Source organism: Mirounga leonina, unplaced genomic scaffold (assembly GCF_011800145.1).
Source record: "Mirounga leonina isolate KUSES-001 unplaced genomic scaffold, KU_Mleo_1.0 Mir_166, whole genome shotgun sequence".
Lineage (NCBI taxonomy): Eukaryota > Metazoa > Chordata > Mammalia > Carnivora > Phocidae > Mirounga > Mirounga leonina.
In genome coordinates this window covers 23,684,352-23,697,851 of record NW_023270418.1, presented here as the reverse complement: position 1 = coordinate 23,697,851, position 13,500 = coordinate 23,684,352, and the positions used below count along the sequence as shown (strand labels likewise).

At 43.2% G+C, this 13,500-nt stretch overlaps 2 protein-coding genes across 12 annotated transcripts in view; one reads left to right on the top strand and one right to left on the bottom strand.

Annotated features, from left to right (window-relative positions):
* The window catches only part of ATG13 (autophagy related 13), a 54,010-nt gene extending 50,201 nt beyond the window's left edge, over nucleotides 1-3,809 (bottom strand). For 2 of the 10 annotated variants that reach the window (XM_035012713.1, XM_035012712.1), the window contains exons 1-2: nucleotides 3,449-3,809; nucleotides 2,966-3,081 (exon numbers count right to left, since the gene is read on the bottom strand). The gene's annotated coding sequence lies outside the window, so the exon portion shown is untranslated. The remainder of the gene's footprint in view (nucleotides 1-2,965; nucleotides 3,082-3,448) is intronic. The other 8 variants (XM_035012706.1, XM_035012703.1, XM_035012707.1 and 5 more) reach the window with 6 other exon arrangements.
* A 164-nt stretch (nucleotides 3,810-3,973) lies between these two features.
* Nucleotides 3,974-13,050, top strand: HARBI1 (harbinger transposase derived 1). 2 transcript variants are annotated; one of them, XM_035012702.1, is made up of 3 exons: nucleotides 3,974-4,099; nucleotides 5,165-5,986; nucleotides 12,547-13,050. In XM_035012702.1, exons 2-3 carry the CDS (start codon nucleotides 5,317-5,319, stop codon nucleotides 12,924-12,926), a joined length of 1,050 nt encoding a protein of 349 aa, XP_034868593.1. In that variant the 5' UTR covers nucleotides 3,974-4,099; nucleotides 5,165-5,316; the 3' UTR covers nucleotides 12,927-13,050. The 2 variants fall into 2 exon arrangements, with proteins under 2 accessions (XP_034868593.1, XP_034868592.1); XM_035012701.1 differs by lacking the exon at nucleotides 3,974-4,099 and adding an exon at nucleotides 4,183-4,210.
* The last annotated feature ends 450 nt before the right edge of the window (nucleotides 13,051-13,500 follow it).

Below are 13,500 nucleotides of genomic sequence, written 5' to 3'. Positions count from 1 at the left end.
CGATGCGGGGCTCGATGCGGGGCTCGATGCGGGGCTCGATGCGGGGCTCGATCCCAGGACCCTGGGATCACGACCTGAGCCGAAGGCAGACGCTTAACAACTGAGCCACCCAGGCACCCCTAGAGGATTTCTCTAATAAACTGGCCCACAGTTTACTCTACAGTTAAAAACAACTATTTAGGGATTTAAAAACCTATTTAAAAGATTTAAAACTGATTTTACATTCCTGAAGGATTTAAAATCCTTTTAAGATTTAAAACCCAAACTGTAAGAAAAGTTTGTTGATGGTCCATGGGCAGAGAGGCCTAGATAGCCTCCTTTGCATTCTTCCTGGCTGTATGCCCTTATCGTATCAAGGACTACTTACAGTTTTTATTGGTCTCCACAATTTGAGAGGAAGCAAGGACCAGCAACCCATGCACCCTCTCCTCTATTAAACCCATGCATGAAAAAATTGTTCCTTACTCAGCTCAACACCCCAAATTGGCTTCCAAATCATCCACATATAAAATCTAAGTAATCTTTATTCAAGAATTAACTTTTAGGGCGCCTGGGTGGCTCAGTTGGTTAAGCGACTGCCTTTGGCTCAGGTCACGGTCCCGGCCGGAGTCCTGGGATCGAGTCCCACATCGGGCTCCCGGGAGCCTGCTTCTCCCTCTGACCCTCTCCCCTCTCGTGCTGTTTCTCTCTCTCTCTCTCAAATAAATAAATAAATAAAATCTTTAAAAAGAAAAAAAGAATTAACTTTTAGGGGAAAAAAAAAACTTTTAGTAAAGTATTTGAAGACTCTCAAGTCAACATACAAGCCATTAAAAAATAAAAAACAGGGCGCCTGGGTGGCTCAGTTGGTTAAGCGACTGCCTTCGGCTCAGGTCATCATGATCCTGGAGTCCCGGGATCGAGTCCCGCATCGGGCTCCCTGCTCGGCAGGGAGTCTGCTTCTCCCTCTGACCCTCCTCCCTCTCATGCTCTCTGTCTCTCTCTCTGTCTCAAATAAATAAATAAAATCTTTAAAAAAAAAATAAATAAATAAATAAAAAATAAAATAAAAAACAGGCGCCTGGGTGGCTCAGTCGGTTAAGCGACTGCCTTCGGCTCAGGTCGTGATCCCAGGGTCCTGGGATAGAGCCCCACATCAGGCTCCCTGCTCCGCGGGGAGCCTGCTTCTCCCTCTCTCACTCCCCTGCTTGTGTTCCCTCTCTCGCTGTGTCTCTCTCTGTCAAATAAATAAATAAAATCTTTAAAAAAACAAAACAAAAACAAAAACGAAAAAGAAGTTGAATAATAAAGGGTCAAAACCGAGGAATTTTTTTAGGTTACTCTTCATTTTCTAATCTAAGCAGCATTCCAACCAGTGTTATGAATATAATTATTCATCTCTTCCATAATACAGTAAAAACTGTTTTAGAAGGAAAAGAAATATTTAAAACTTAAAGTTTCAGGGGCACCTGGATGGTGCAGTCAGTTAAGTGCGGGACCCTTGGTTTTTGCTCAGATCTGATCTCAGGGTTATGAGATCAAGCCCCAAGTCTCCCAGTGCTCAGCGCCTAGTCGGCTTGGGACTCTTCTCCCTCTGTTCCTTCCCGCTGCAAGCGCACGCACTCTCATGCTCTCTCTCTCTCAAATAAATAAATAAACAAATCTTTAAAAATGAAATTTCTGGTGTTTTAGGTATTGCTAAGATTAAATAACTTCTCTCCAGATAAAGATTCCAAAACAAACCTTTCACTCCCACTTGAGCAAAATATAAATGCAGAATATTGGGAATGCACCTTATCGAGTGGGTACTTTTTCTAAATAGTCAAAATTATCTTTGAAAAATCACTCACACAGTATGACTTGGGTTTCTGAAAGCTCAAAAGTTAGTACCTTCTTTTTGCATTTAGGCTATGGGCACCCTGCTCTGAGTCATGGAAGTCATATAAGCTAATACAGTTAAATCAGGGTGGATGGGGGCAGGACAGACAATAGAAAAGATTTCTTGTCTCCACCTCCATACAGCATAATTCCATTATGCATATATGGTAGGACTTCACTGTGTCCAGCTGATTCTTAGTCCTTAAATAAAACAATATAATATGGAGTGTTTAGGGGCTCAAGATCTGCAGTTTTTGATGCAATTTTTTAAATTCAATTTTAGGGTGCCTGGGTGGCTCAGTCGTTAAGCGTCTGCCTTCGGCTCAGGTCATGATCCCAGGGTCCTGGGATCGAGTCCCACACTGGGCTCCCTGCTCGGCAGGAAGCCTGCTTCTTCCTCTCCCACTCTCCCTGCTTGTGTTCCTGGTCTCGCTATCTCTCTGTCAAATAAATAAAATCTTAAAAAAAAAAAATTCAATTTTAATAACCACTCTTAAGGGAAAAAATACAAATACACAATAAGAACTGTTAAGTGTAATGGAAAACCCAGTGTTGCAATTTTTATGAAATGTGAATCTCAAAAGTTGCCATAGCCTTAACTTTATACCCAAAAGGGTACAATCTGAAAACAGTGCATGAATTAACTGCATTTATCTTATTATACGAATCAGTACATTTGACACTTGCTTCAGCACTTATTCATCATCCACTGTGCATTAAAAATATTAACTCAGGATTCCATTTCACAAGTATTTCTGCTCAGCTGAAAAATGGAGTTGAAAACAAAATTTGTAATTTAGCTGGGGCCACAACAGCCACATATAAAAAGGATTAACATTAATAAAACACCGGAAAACCTAGAAATTAGTGTAAAGAAAGGATCTGTTTTTATTATTGCACATCTCCTACTGAAAGTGTTCAATAAATTCTACCATCTTAGGAGACGAGTTTTAAACTAAGTATAATGATCCAGCTCTCTCTCTCTCTGAAGGGAAAATACTAAAAGTGAAATGCTACGATCAATTGACAAGGCAAACTGAGAACTGACTTGGAGAGTGAAAACGGAGATGGGTTAGTGATGAACCCAAAAAGGTGTTTAGCCACTTACCCAGAGATTTATTAAATGAGAATGGATCGCCGGTTTCCACAGGTCGTTCCACTGCCAGTAAGAAGATAGTCGTGAACCTTGGGTCCCTTTTTTCACTAGTCAACAGTCACCCTCACCTACACGCGGAGTACATATTTGGCACTCAGCAAGTTTTTTGTTTGTTTTTCCAACAAATCTTAATTGAATGAAAACCTACCTCACTCATATTGGTACCAACCCCGGAGTTAAGGTCCCACAAATTCCAAAAAGCCTTACAAATACCCAAAAAGCTGAGAAAGTAGAGACGAAAGCTTTGTGGATTTCTGTTAAGACTAAGAGCCATCGAGGGCCAACAACAACCCGACTTCCCAAAGAAAGCTCTGGGGACTGTACTGCGGCTACTCGGCTTAGTCCTCACAAGGAGGTACCCGATAGGCCGCAGATCCATTGCCTCCCACCCGGGGGCGCTGAATGATCTGGGGGTATCCCCACTAAAGTTAGTACCTGCGAAGCTGCGACACAGAGATTGGCTCTGGGCTCTCATTACGGAGGCCGGGGCCTGGGGCCGGCCAGCTGCGCCTCCTGGCTGAGGACTCTACGCCCCGGAGCTGCAGTGACAGCAGGGGTCGCAGATAGATACCTCAAGCCTCAGGAGGCTCGTGGCTCATGGGCCCCGGGTGTTTCACTCCCAGGACTGCGCGAGTTGTCGCACTCACGTTGACTGGCGCTCTGCAAGAGTGCCCTCACAGCTCAAGCGATCACTCCTGCCTTAAGCCCAGCGGCCGGTCGACTCCCGGCGCCGCCATCGTTAGTGTTTGTTTTCATCCGCTTGGATGAAGGCGGGGGGAGGAAGAGGGCTATGGGGGAAATATAGCTGCCTAACCTCATCCGCACTTTCGCTACAGTTTGGACGCCCTATTTCATCTCTTTCCTCTTAATTACCATAAAAGTTGATTTCCTTTCCATGTAAATCTTTCTCACCAATTTTTCCAAGTGTCTCAGAAGGAAAGAAGGGCGTAAAGACGGGGGTCCTTTAAAGGGTGAGAACGTTTGAGCCAAGTGTGGAATGTGCGCCACCGAACCGCACGCCGCCGCGGAAGCGGCAGTAAGAACGCAGCGTGGGGAGGCCGCTGACGCGAGGAGGCGGTGCCTATGGTGAGCGCCGTGGCGGCTAGTGCGCGGCCGCGGATTCCAGTGGAGGGCCGGATCCGGCTGGGTGGGTGGGTGGGTGGGGAGTGCTGCTGGTAACGCTGCAGCCGCGGAGAGGTGGGTTGATGGTCCTTGGCTGACTTTGAGTGGCCGGCGCAATCAGATTTCTAAGTATCATTTCTAAGGCACCTTTTAAAAGTGACGGAGTCGCATCCCAGCTCTGGCTCACCCAGCCTCTTTTGCGCCTTTCTTCCAACCTGTCCGGGCTTCCTTGCTTCCTGGCCCTCAGCCTCAGGATTTGGATTTCGGGGGAGAAGGGATAGCCGGTTGTTAGAGCACACGATCTGTGTCTACCAGGCTGGACTGCGGGCAGTTTTTTGCCTCCATCTCTCTTGCTAGACTGGTTTGAGCACCCCTCACGTCCCTCTCATACTTACCAGGTGGAGCCAGAAGGCTTGGGTAATGAAACCCGGCGTGACTAATCCCTGACCTGAGTAGTTAAGACATGTTAGCCAGTTCGTGGCCTGTGTAGTTAGGAGCAGACCTCTTTTGCCTTATGGATAATTACGCTATCGCCTCCATTAATTTTTTTTTTAAGATTTTAAGTAATCTGTACATCCAACATGGGGCTGGAACTTAAAACCCGGAGATCAAGAGACCCTCCCTGTAGGGACTAAGCCAGTTAGGTGCCCCGCCTCCATTAATCTTTTGCTCTTCCCCGGTTCAAATACCAAGCATTAAGTGAGCTACAAAAATCATCTCCCATTTTCTTTTCCTTCCTTCCTTCCTTCCTTCCTTCCTTCCTTCCTTCCTTCCTTCCTTCCTTCCTTCTTTTTACAAACTCTAGTGTGGAGGGAGCTGCTCTGCTACATACAAAACAGCTTCCATTATCTTTTAAACCACAGCAAGCCTATGTGCAGCCATGAGTTAGTGGAGAAAAACCCAGAGTTACAGGTATAGCACCTTTTGCTTGGACAGATTGGAAGTTTGAGAAAAGGAGTTGTTGTACCCTTTGAATCACTTTAAAGTCTTTGGTCTGTTTCTAATGCTTTTTTCTTTTAACCTTTACAGAGAGAAGATTATAAATGCCAGAGCCATTTAACTGATGGTTAGCTGCTGAATTCTGACACTTCCTTAAATACCTTCTTGCACCAACATCTTCACTGGGAGGAGGAATTCAGGAAAAGTAGCAGAGGGAAGGAGAGATCACATTTACATGTACCATGGCTATACCAATAACAGTACTTGACTGTGATCTCTTACTCTATGGCCGAGGTCACCGGACATTGGACCGCTTTAAGCTGGATGACGTCACTGATGAATACTTGATGTCCATGTATGGGTTTCCTCGACAGTTCATTTATTACTTGGTGGAGCTCTTGGGGGCGAGTCTTTCTAGACCTACTCAGAGATCCAGAGCTATTAGCCCAGAGACACAGATCCTTGCAGCACTGGGCTTCTATACTTCAGGTTCCTTCCAGACTCGGATGGGAGATGCTATTGGAATCAGTCAGGCATCTATGAGTCGCTGTGTTGCTAATGTAACTGAAGCACTTGTGGAAAGAGCCACACAGTTCATTCGCTTTCCAGCTGATGAAGCCTCCGTGCAGGCTCTAAAGGATGAATTCTATGGGTTGGCAGGGATGCCAGGGGTGATAGGGGTGGTTGACTGTATCCATGTAGCAATCAAGGCACCAAATGCTGAAGACCTCTCCTATGTGAACCGCAAAGGCCTGCATTCTTTAAACTGCCTGATGGTGTGTGACATCAGAGGGGTGCTAATGACTGTGGAGACCAACTGGCCAGGCAGCCTACAGGACTATGCCGTGCTGCAGCAGTCTTCCCTCAATAGTCATTTTGAAGCCGGAATGCACAAAGATAGCTGGCTGCTTGGTAAGTTTGCAGGTGCACATGCTTCATTTTGTAGCCATAGAAAAATGATGTAGCAGAACAGAATGAAATTTGAGAATCTATAGACCTGAGTCTCAGTCCTGTTCTTGTTTTAATGAGACCTCAGATGAGAACTCTCTGAGCCTTAATTAAAAAAAAAAAAAAAAAAGAACACTTAGAAGACATTTTATTAAAGTTTAAAAACATAGTATTTGATCCAGAGCCTCACTTCGAAGGATTTATCTTGAGGCATATGTTCATAAATCTGTACACTGGTGATGTGAAATAAAATTACGCTGCAGCAGTGTTTTGTAGTTGGAAACAAAAGCAACAACAACCCTACAAAAACATTTCCCTTAAATACAGCTGAAATTCTTCATCAGGACAGATCTGGTTAAATATAATACATCCATACAACTGAGCTTTAACTTTTATCATGTGTAAAATGTTAAAAATAATGCCAACAGCAGTAATACCTGTTGTTAGGATTAGGTGATATATATGAGAGTTCACTATAAAGTATTGTACAAATACAAGATTTTTGTCATTGGTTATTGTCACTATGATACCTATATGAAAATGATAGCAGGGGCGCCTGGGTGGCTTGGTTGGTTAAGTGTCTGCCTTGGGCTCAGGTCATGATCCTGGGGTCCTGGGATTGAGCCCTAAGTTGAGTCAGACTCCCTACTCAGCAGGGAGTCTGCTTCTCCCTCTCCCCCCCACCCCCCCGTCACTCGTGCTCTCTGTCTCTAACTTGCTCTCTCTCAAATAAAATCTTTAAAAAAAAAAAAAGAAGAATGATAGCAGACAGTGCATTTCCGCAGTTCTTGTGGGAGCTCACTACACAGATCTACCCAAGTGCCGTTGGGAAGCCTAACTTAGTGATGTAAGTAGGACAAGACTCCATTCAAAATTGAGCAGTGCAAACTGGGGTGACTGCATAGCTGGGAGAAATATAGTTGGGTAACAGTGATAATATCCTTGAGCCTGGCAGCTTAATTCTGTGTGTTTGTTTGTTTTAAAGCAGACAGGATTACGTAAGCAACAGAACAAAGGTTATCTTCTATACAACATATTATGTGAGAGATGAAAAGAAACATGAAGGATTGGAAGACCTCTCTTTCAAAACCACTAATCATATCTGCACCGAGTGTGCTCATAACAGTATTTAACATGCAATAGATGCTCAGAAATTATTTCTCTTTAATATTCTTTATTTCTTCCCTGTTCCAACTGGGAAGAGACTGCTGTCACAATCATTGGTTTAGAGCTGCCAGGGTACTGCGTGTGATGTCTTGGAACTCAGTGAGTTTCTTGAGTTGTTGCTTCTACATTCTGTCATCAGTGTACCCCCTTCTCTTTATCCTACTGGACTTTTTTCTTAATCCTACCTTGTGCGGGAGCTCCTGGGTGGCTCAGTCAGTTAGGCGTCTGCCTTTAGCTCGGGTCCCGATTCCAGGATCTTAAAAAAAAAAAAATTCCAGGGGTGCCGGGTGGCTCAGTTGTTAAGCATCTGCCTTCAGCTCAGGTCTGATCTCAGGGTCCTGGGATCGAGCCTCACATCGGGCTTCCCCGCTGGAAGCCTGCTTCTCTCTCTCCCACTCCCCCTGCTTGTGTTCCCTCTCTCGCTGTGTCTCTCTCTGTTAAATAAATAAATAAAATCTTTTCTAAAAAAAAATCCTACCTTGTGCCTTTTTTGAATTTCAAATTTCATTTTTTTTAAGATTTTTTATTTATTTATTTGAGAGAGAGAGCGCTCAGGGAGAGAGAGCACAAGCAAGAGCACAGAGAGCAGAGGGAGAGGGAGAAGAAGACTCCCTGCTGAGCAGGGCTCCATCCCAGGCCCCACACCCCCATCATGACCAGAGCAGAAACGAAGAGTCAGACACTTAACCAACTGAGCCACCAAGCTCGTTTCTTATGAAATGACTTTGGTACCTTATTGTAAAGCCAGCCAAAGTATGCTGAGCACTTAGAACTTGTCAGGCAGTGTTGTAAGCAGTTTGTATTGGATTATCCCCCTTAATTGTTATAAAAACTTGAAAAGTTAGGGTGCCTGGGTGGCTCAGATGGTTAAGCGTCTGCCTTCGGCTCAGGTCATGATCCCAGCGTCCTGGGATCGAGCCCCGCATCGGGCTTCCTGCTCAGCGGGGAGCCTGCTTCTCCCTCTCCCTCTGCCTCTCTCCCTGCTCATGCTCTCTCCCTCTCTCTCTCTCTCTCTCTCTGTATCTCTGTGTCTCAAATGAATAAATAAAAAAATCTTTAAAAAAGAAAAAATAAAACCTTTTTAAAAAAAAAAGGGAAACACAGCCAATGTGAGTGATTCTAAATGTTCCCCTTTAAAAAAGAAACAAAACTCTTGAAAAGTTAAATACTAATATCAACATTTTTATGGAGGAGGAAATTAAGGCACAAATATCTAAGTCACTTGTGGTTAACTTTTATTAACTTTTTAAAAGATTATTTATTTATTTATTTGTTCACCAGAGAGTGCACAGGTAGGCAGAGCGGCAGGCAGAGGGAGACCAGAGAGCCTGATTCAGGGCTCGATCCCAGGACCCTGGGATCATGACCTAAGCCAAAAGATGCTTAACCACCTGAGCCACCCAGGCGCCCCTCTGGTTAACTTTTAAAACTAGGTCCCATGAAGAATTAACTCTATTTGGCAAATAGTTCCTCTGTTAAGGACTTCAAGGTCATGTAGGAATTACTTATTCTCTTTTCCTTCACACCTTGGGACCCCAGATTTAGTCGGAAACATGGCTTCGGTTTTTTTGAGGTATTTACAGGACATAGTTGGAAATAAGGGAAAGCTGACAAATTTTTTTTTTAGGTAGGCTCTACGCCCTATGTGGAGCTTGAACTCATGACAAAATCAAGAGTCACATCCTATACTGACTGAGCCAGCCAGACACCTCAACTCTGATAATTTTTTTTTTAAAAGATCTTATTTATTTATTTGAAAGAGAGAGACACAGCGAGAGAGAGAACACAAGCAGGGGGAGTGGGAGAGGGAAAAGCAGGCTTCCCGCGAAGCAGGGAGCCCGATGCGGGGCTCGATCCCAGGACCCTGGGATCATGACCTGAGCCGAAGGCAGACGCTTAACGACTGAACCCACCCAGGTGCCCCTCTGGTAAATTTTTATATACTTTCCTGATTACCCTCTTTACAGGAAGAGTGGAAGTGGGAGAGATGGATATGGTAACATTTAACAAATCTTTTTTTTTTTTTTAAAGATTTTATTTATTTATTTGAGAGAGAGAATGAGAGACAGAGAGCATGAGAGGGAGGAGGGTCAGAGGGAGAAGCAGACTCCCCGCTGAGCAGGGAGCCCGATGCAGGACTCGATCCCGGGACTCCAGGATCATGACCTGAGCCGAAGGCAGTCGTTTAACCAACTGAGCCACCCAGGGGCCCCAACAAATCTTTATTAAGACCAATTTTGGTATCAGGCTACATGCTAGGCACTAGGGATGGGAAAAGTATACCCAGGTGGAAATTGATTCCCTTAGTACTATTAGCAGTTCTAGCATATAACCCTTGCAAAGCCTCCATTACCTCTAACAGGAAAACTAGTTTGAAGACCCCTGAACTAGTAGTGTTTCACAAATTTTCCAGATCAAGAGAGTCATCTGGGGAATTTATTAAAAATATACATCACTGGGCGCCTGGGTGGCTCAGTTGGTTAAGCGACTGCCTTCGGCTCAGGTCACGATCCTGGAGTCCCAGGATCGAGTCCCGCATCGGGCTCCCTGCTCGCAGGGAGTCTGCTTCTCCCTCTGACCCTCCTCCCTCTCATGCTGTCTCTCATTCTCTCTCTTGCAAATAAATAAAAAATTAAAAAAATATATATACATCACTGAGCTCCATTTCAAACTTTGGGAATGAGAATCTTCAAGGAAAGAATCTAGACATTCATTTTTAACAGGTGCCTCAACTGATTCGTACAAATAGGTAAGTTTGGAAAACACTGGTATCTAAAGGATTTGTTGGATAATGGGGTAATAATTTCGGGGAAGATTGGCAATATTATGAGGATGACAAGATGGTAAAAAAGATAAGATGGCTAATCATATCTTAACACCATCAGATTTGTGGAATAGTTCTAAATTGGCCAAATGTAGAATTGATTATGAGTCCATTTTTTGTTTTTGTTTTGTTTTTAGTATGAAATCATTTTGGTAAAATTTAAAACCAAGAAGAACAATATTATATTGCTTAGATACAATATAAACAAATGCAGAGAAATGACAAACATAGAATTCAGAATAGTGTTTCCATCAAAGGAGGGATATATGGGAGCCTCTGAATTTTTTTAGCATAATTTTACCATGGTGTCATCCTTCATCTCCTCATTCTCATCTGTCCCTTCAGAATTGCGTTACCTTATTCCTGTTATCTAAATGTACCTACTCCTACAAAGGATTCAGTCTGAGTTCTTATTTCTTCAGCTCTTGGCCTAGTCTTGTTAAGCAGCTTTGGGTAAGATCTGCCAGAATGTCTTGTGGATGACTGATCATGTAAGCAATTGTAATCTGTTTAGCAATTCTGATCCTAATCCCCTCCTGAGTGTCTGTTTTCCAGTGGTGCTTGAATTATAATCAGGTAATGACCATGGGGCATGTTATAAAAGGTCTGTATTAACTAGCTTATCCTTTATGTCTCCCCATTTAAGGCTCATACTGTTTCTTAGAGAAATGTTTAACGAATACCATTTAGTATCTCTGTGCTTTGGCATTCACTGTAAATGTTTATCTTACTCTCTTACAGCATTACACCATTGTTTCTGTGACTCTGAGTCTGACATTAGCATTTAGTGACTAGCTCCTTCTCCTTCCTTTGCATGGCATATCACAGGATGGCTGACTGATATTTTGATCTTCTCATTGGTAAAATGAGTTCGATAATATCCTACCTGGCAGGGTCGGGATTGGATAATACAAGATAAGACTTTTTTTCTTTAAGATTTTATTTATTTGACAGAGAAAGACACAGCGAGAGAGGGAACACAAGCAGGGGGATTGGGAGAGGGAGAAGCAGGCTTCCCGCGGAGCAGGGAGCCCAATGCAGGGCTCGATCCCAGGACCCTGGGACCATGACCTGAGCCGAAGGCAGAGACTTAACGAGTGAGCCACCCAGGCGCCCAAGAGATAATACTTTCAAAGTGCCTAACACAGTGCCTGCTACATAGTAGGTATTCAATGAGTCACTGATACTATTGTTGTTATTATTTACAGCATCAGTTTCTTCAGTATTTAGTAGGTGTGAGTTCAACTAAAATAGTTCGTACTTAGGGGGAAAAAAGTCAACTAAATGTAAAATTTGAAAATATTATGAGACTTCTTAAATATTTAACACCATTCCAGTATGTACAATTAATACACTGTTATATGTCAATTATGTATAAGTAAAAACATAAAAAAATTTTCTTAAAGTTGATCCAGTTCTTAAAAATGTAAGCTCCTGAAAGAAAGGAGTCCTGTATATTTTGGAACAGGACCTAGACTCTGAACAGTTCATAACTATTTACCAAAACTGATTGTGGGTCAGGAACACAGCTATTGTGCAAGTTGGTACTCCCAGAGCCTATTTGTCTCAGATTTCTAAGGGCTTGTGCCTCTGTGTGAGACATTTCATCTGCCAACTGTAGAGAGTCAGGACAATTAAGCATCATAGAAACATTGTACTGTTTGTTGTAACAGGACTTTGCATCCCAGTCTTGAGTTTTATTTTGTTCTTAACACTGCCTGAGATCATTCGACAAGGAAGTCACCTTAGGAAAATGCCTCGTGTTTATTATTTTAATTGGCTTCTGATTTGATTTCCTTATCGCTATTACTATTTGTATCATTGTATTTATGTTCTCCTTGTTAATGTGAAATTCTGCCAGTCTCTCTGTTACAAAGGCATGGTTCTAGTGAATGTAATATCTAGGAACGCCTGAGTTCTGATCTCTGCCACAGGCACTGGGACTTTCATCTTACTGTTCTTAGCACTGAGAGAATGAATGATTGTTTTCTATGAAATACTCTGAAATCCCTAGGTAGTGCTTTCAGACCTGACACTTTAATGGTAAAGTTAGAAATTTTCCTCACAAGTATTTTGAGCTCTCCTGGCAGAATTTGCTTTTTTCTCTCTTGCACTTTTTCTCTTTGGAGATTTTGAAGATTGGCTTGCTATATGATCGTTTTTACTAACCTTTTATTAAAGAACAATATCTCTGAGTTCAGAAAATCTGGGATTTTTATTTCCTTCAGTGCCTTCACCTTCTTCCCACATTTTTTCAGACGTGGCCTTTTTTTTTTTTTTTCTTTTCTTTTTTAAGCTATCAGCCTTTTTCTCTGTTGTTTTTAACAAGGATATTTCCAGCCAAGACCTATGTCTTCCTTCTCATGATCCTGGCATGCCTTCTTTTTACCACATTTCCCTCTTGGTTTTTCTGGGGCACACTGGCTCCAGAGTCTGCATTTTCTTATCCATTCTCTGTATATGTTCCTAGATTTTCCTTTCTGTTTGTATTCCAATTAGAATGATTTATGATTTCTTTGGACCTTCCCCACAGGTGACAGTTCCTTCTTTCTGCGTACTTGGCTCATGACCCCCCTTCACATTCCTGAAACTCCGGCCGAATATCGCTATAATATGGCGCATTCTGCAACTCACAGTGTGATTGAGAAAACTTTCCGAACCCTCTGCTCCCGATTCCGCTGCCTGGATGGATCCAAGGGAGCACTGCAGTACTCACCAGAGAAGTCCAGCCACATTATCTTGGCTTGTTGTGTCCTCCACAACATCTCCCTGGAGCATGGGATGGATGTTTGGTCCTCTCCAATGACAGGACCCATGGAACAGCCCCCTGAAGAAGAGTATGAGCACATGGAGTCCTTGGACCTGGAGGCTGACCGAATCCGTCAGGAGCTGATGCTCACTCATTTTAGCTAATGTGAAAGGTGGAGGGGAGGGGAAACTTTCCAGAAGGAGTTGTGACAAACTTTCCTCCTCACCACCCCCTACAGAGTTCCATCATCTAGCATGACTGAATATGTAGACACTTGTCACAAATTGACATTTAGTCTGTGTGGTTTATTTATTTTTTTTTTAAAGATTTTATTTATTTATTTGAGAGAGAGAATGAGAGAGGGGGGAGGGTCAGAGAGAGAGGCAGACTCCCTGCTGAGCAGGGAGCCCGACGCGGGACTCGATCCTGGGACTCCAGGATCATGACCTGAGCCGAAGGCAGTTGCCCAACCAACTGAGCCACCCAGGCGCCCTAGTCTGTGTGGTTTAGAAGGGTTGTGGCTATACCAGAATATCTTGATTCATTTGCAAATATATTAGCTAACCCAAAACCAAGCCAATATTTCCCTGCTATCCACTGAACTCCAGGCTGAGCACCACTCATTTGAAAACTCACTAGTAGCAGACATTTATGATTGTGCCTATAAAATCAAAGCAAAGGGGAAAATGGCACTCAGCCAGAATGTTTTTTATTTAATTATCTAGAGATTTCAAATGA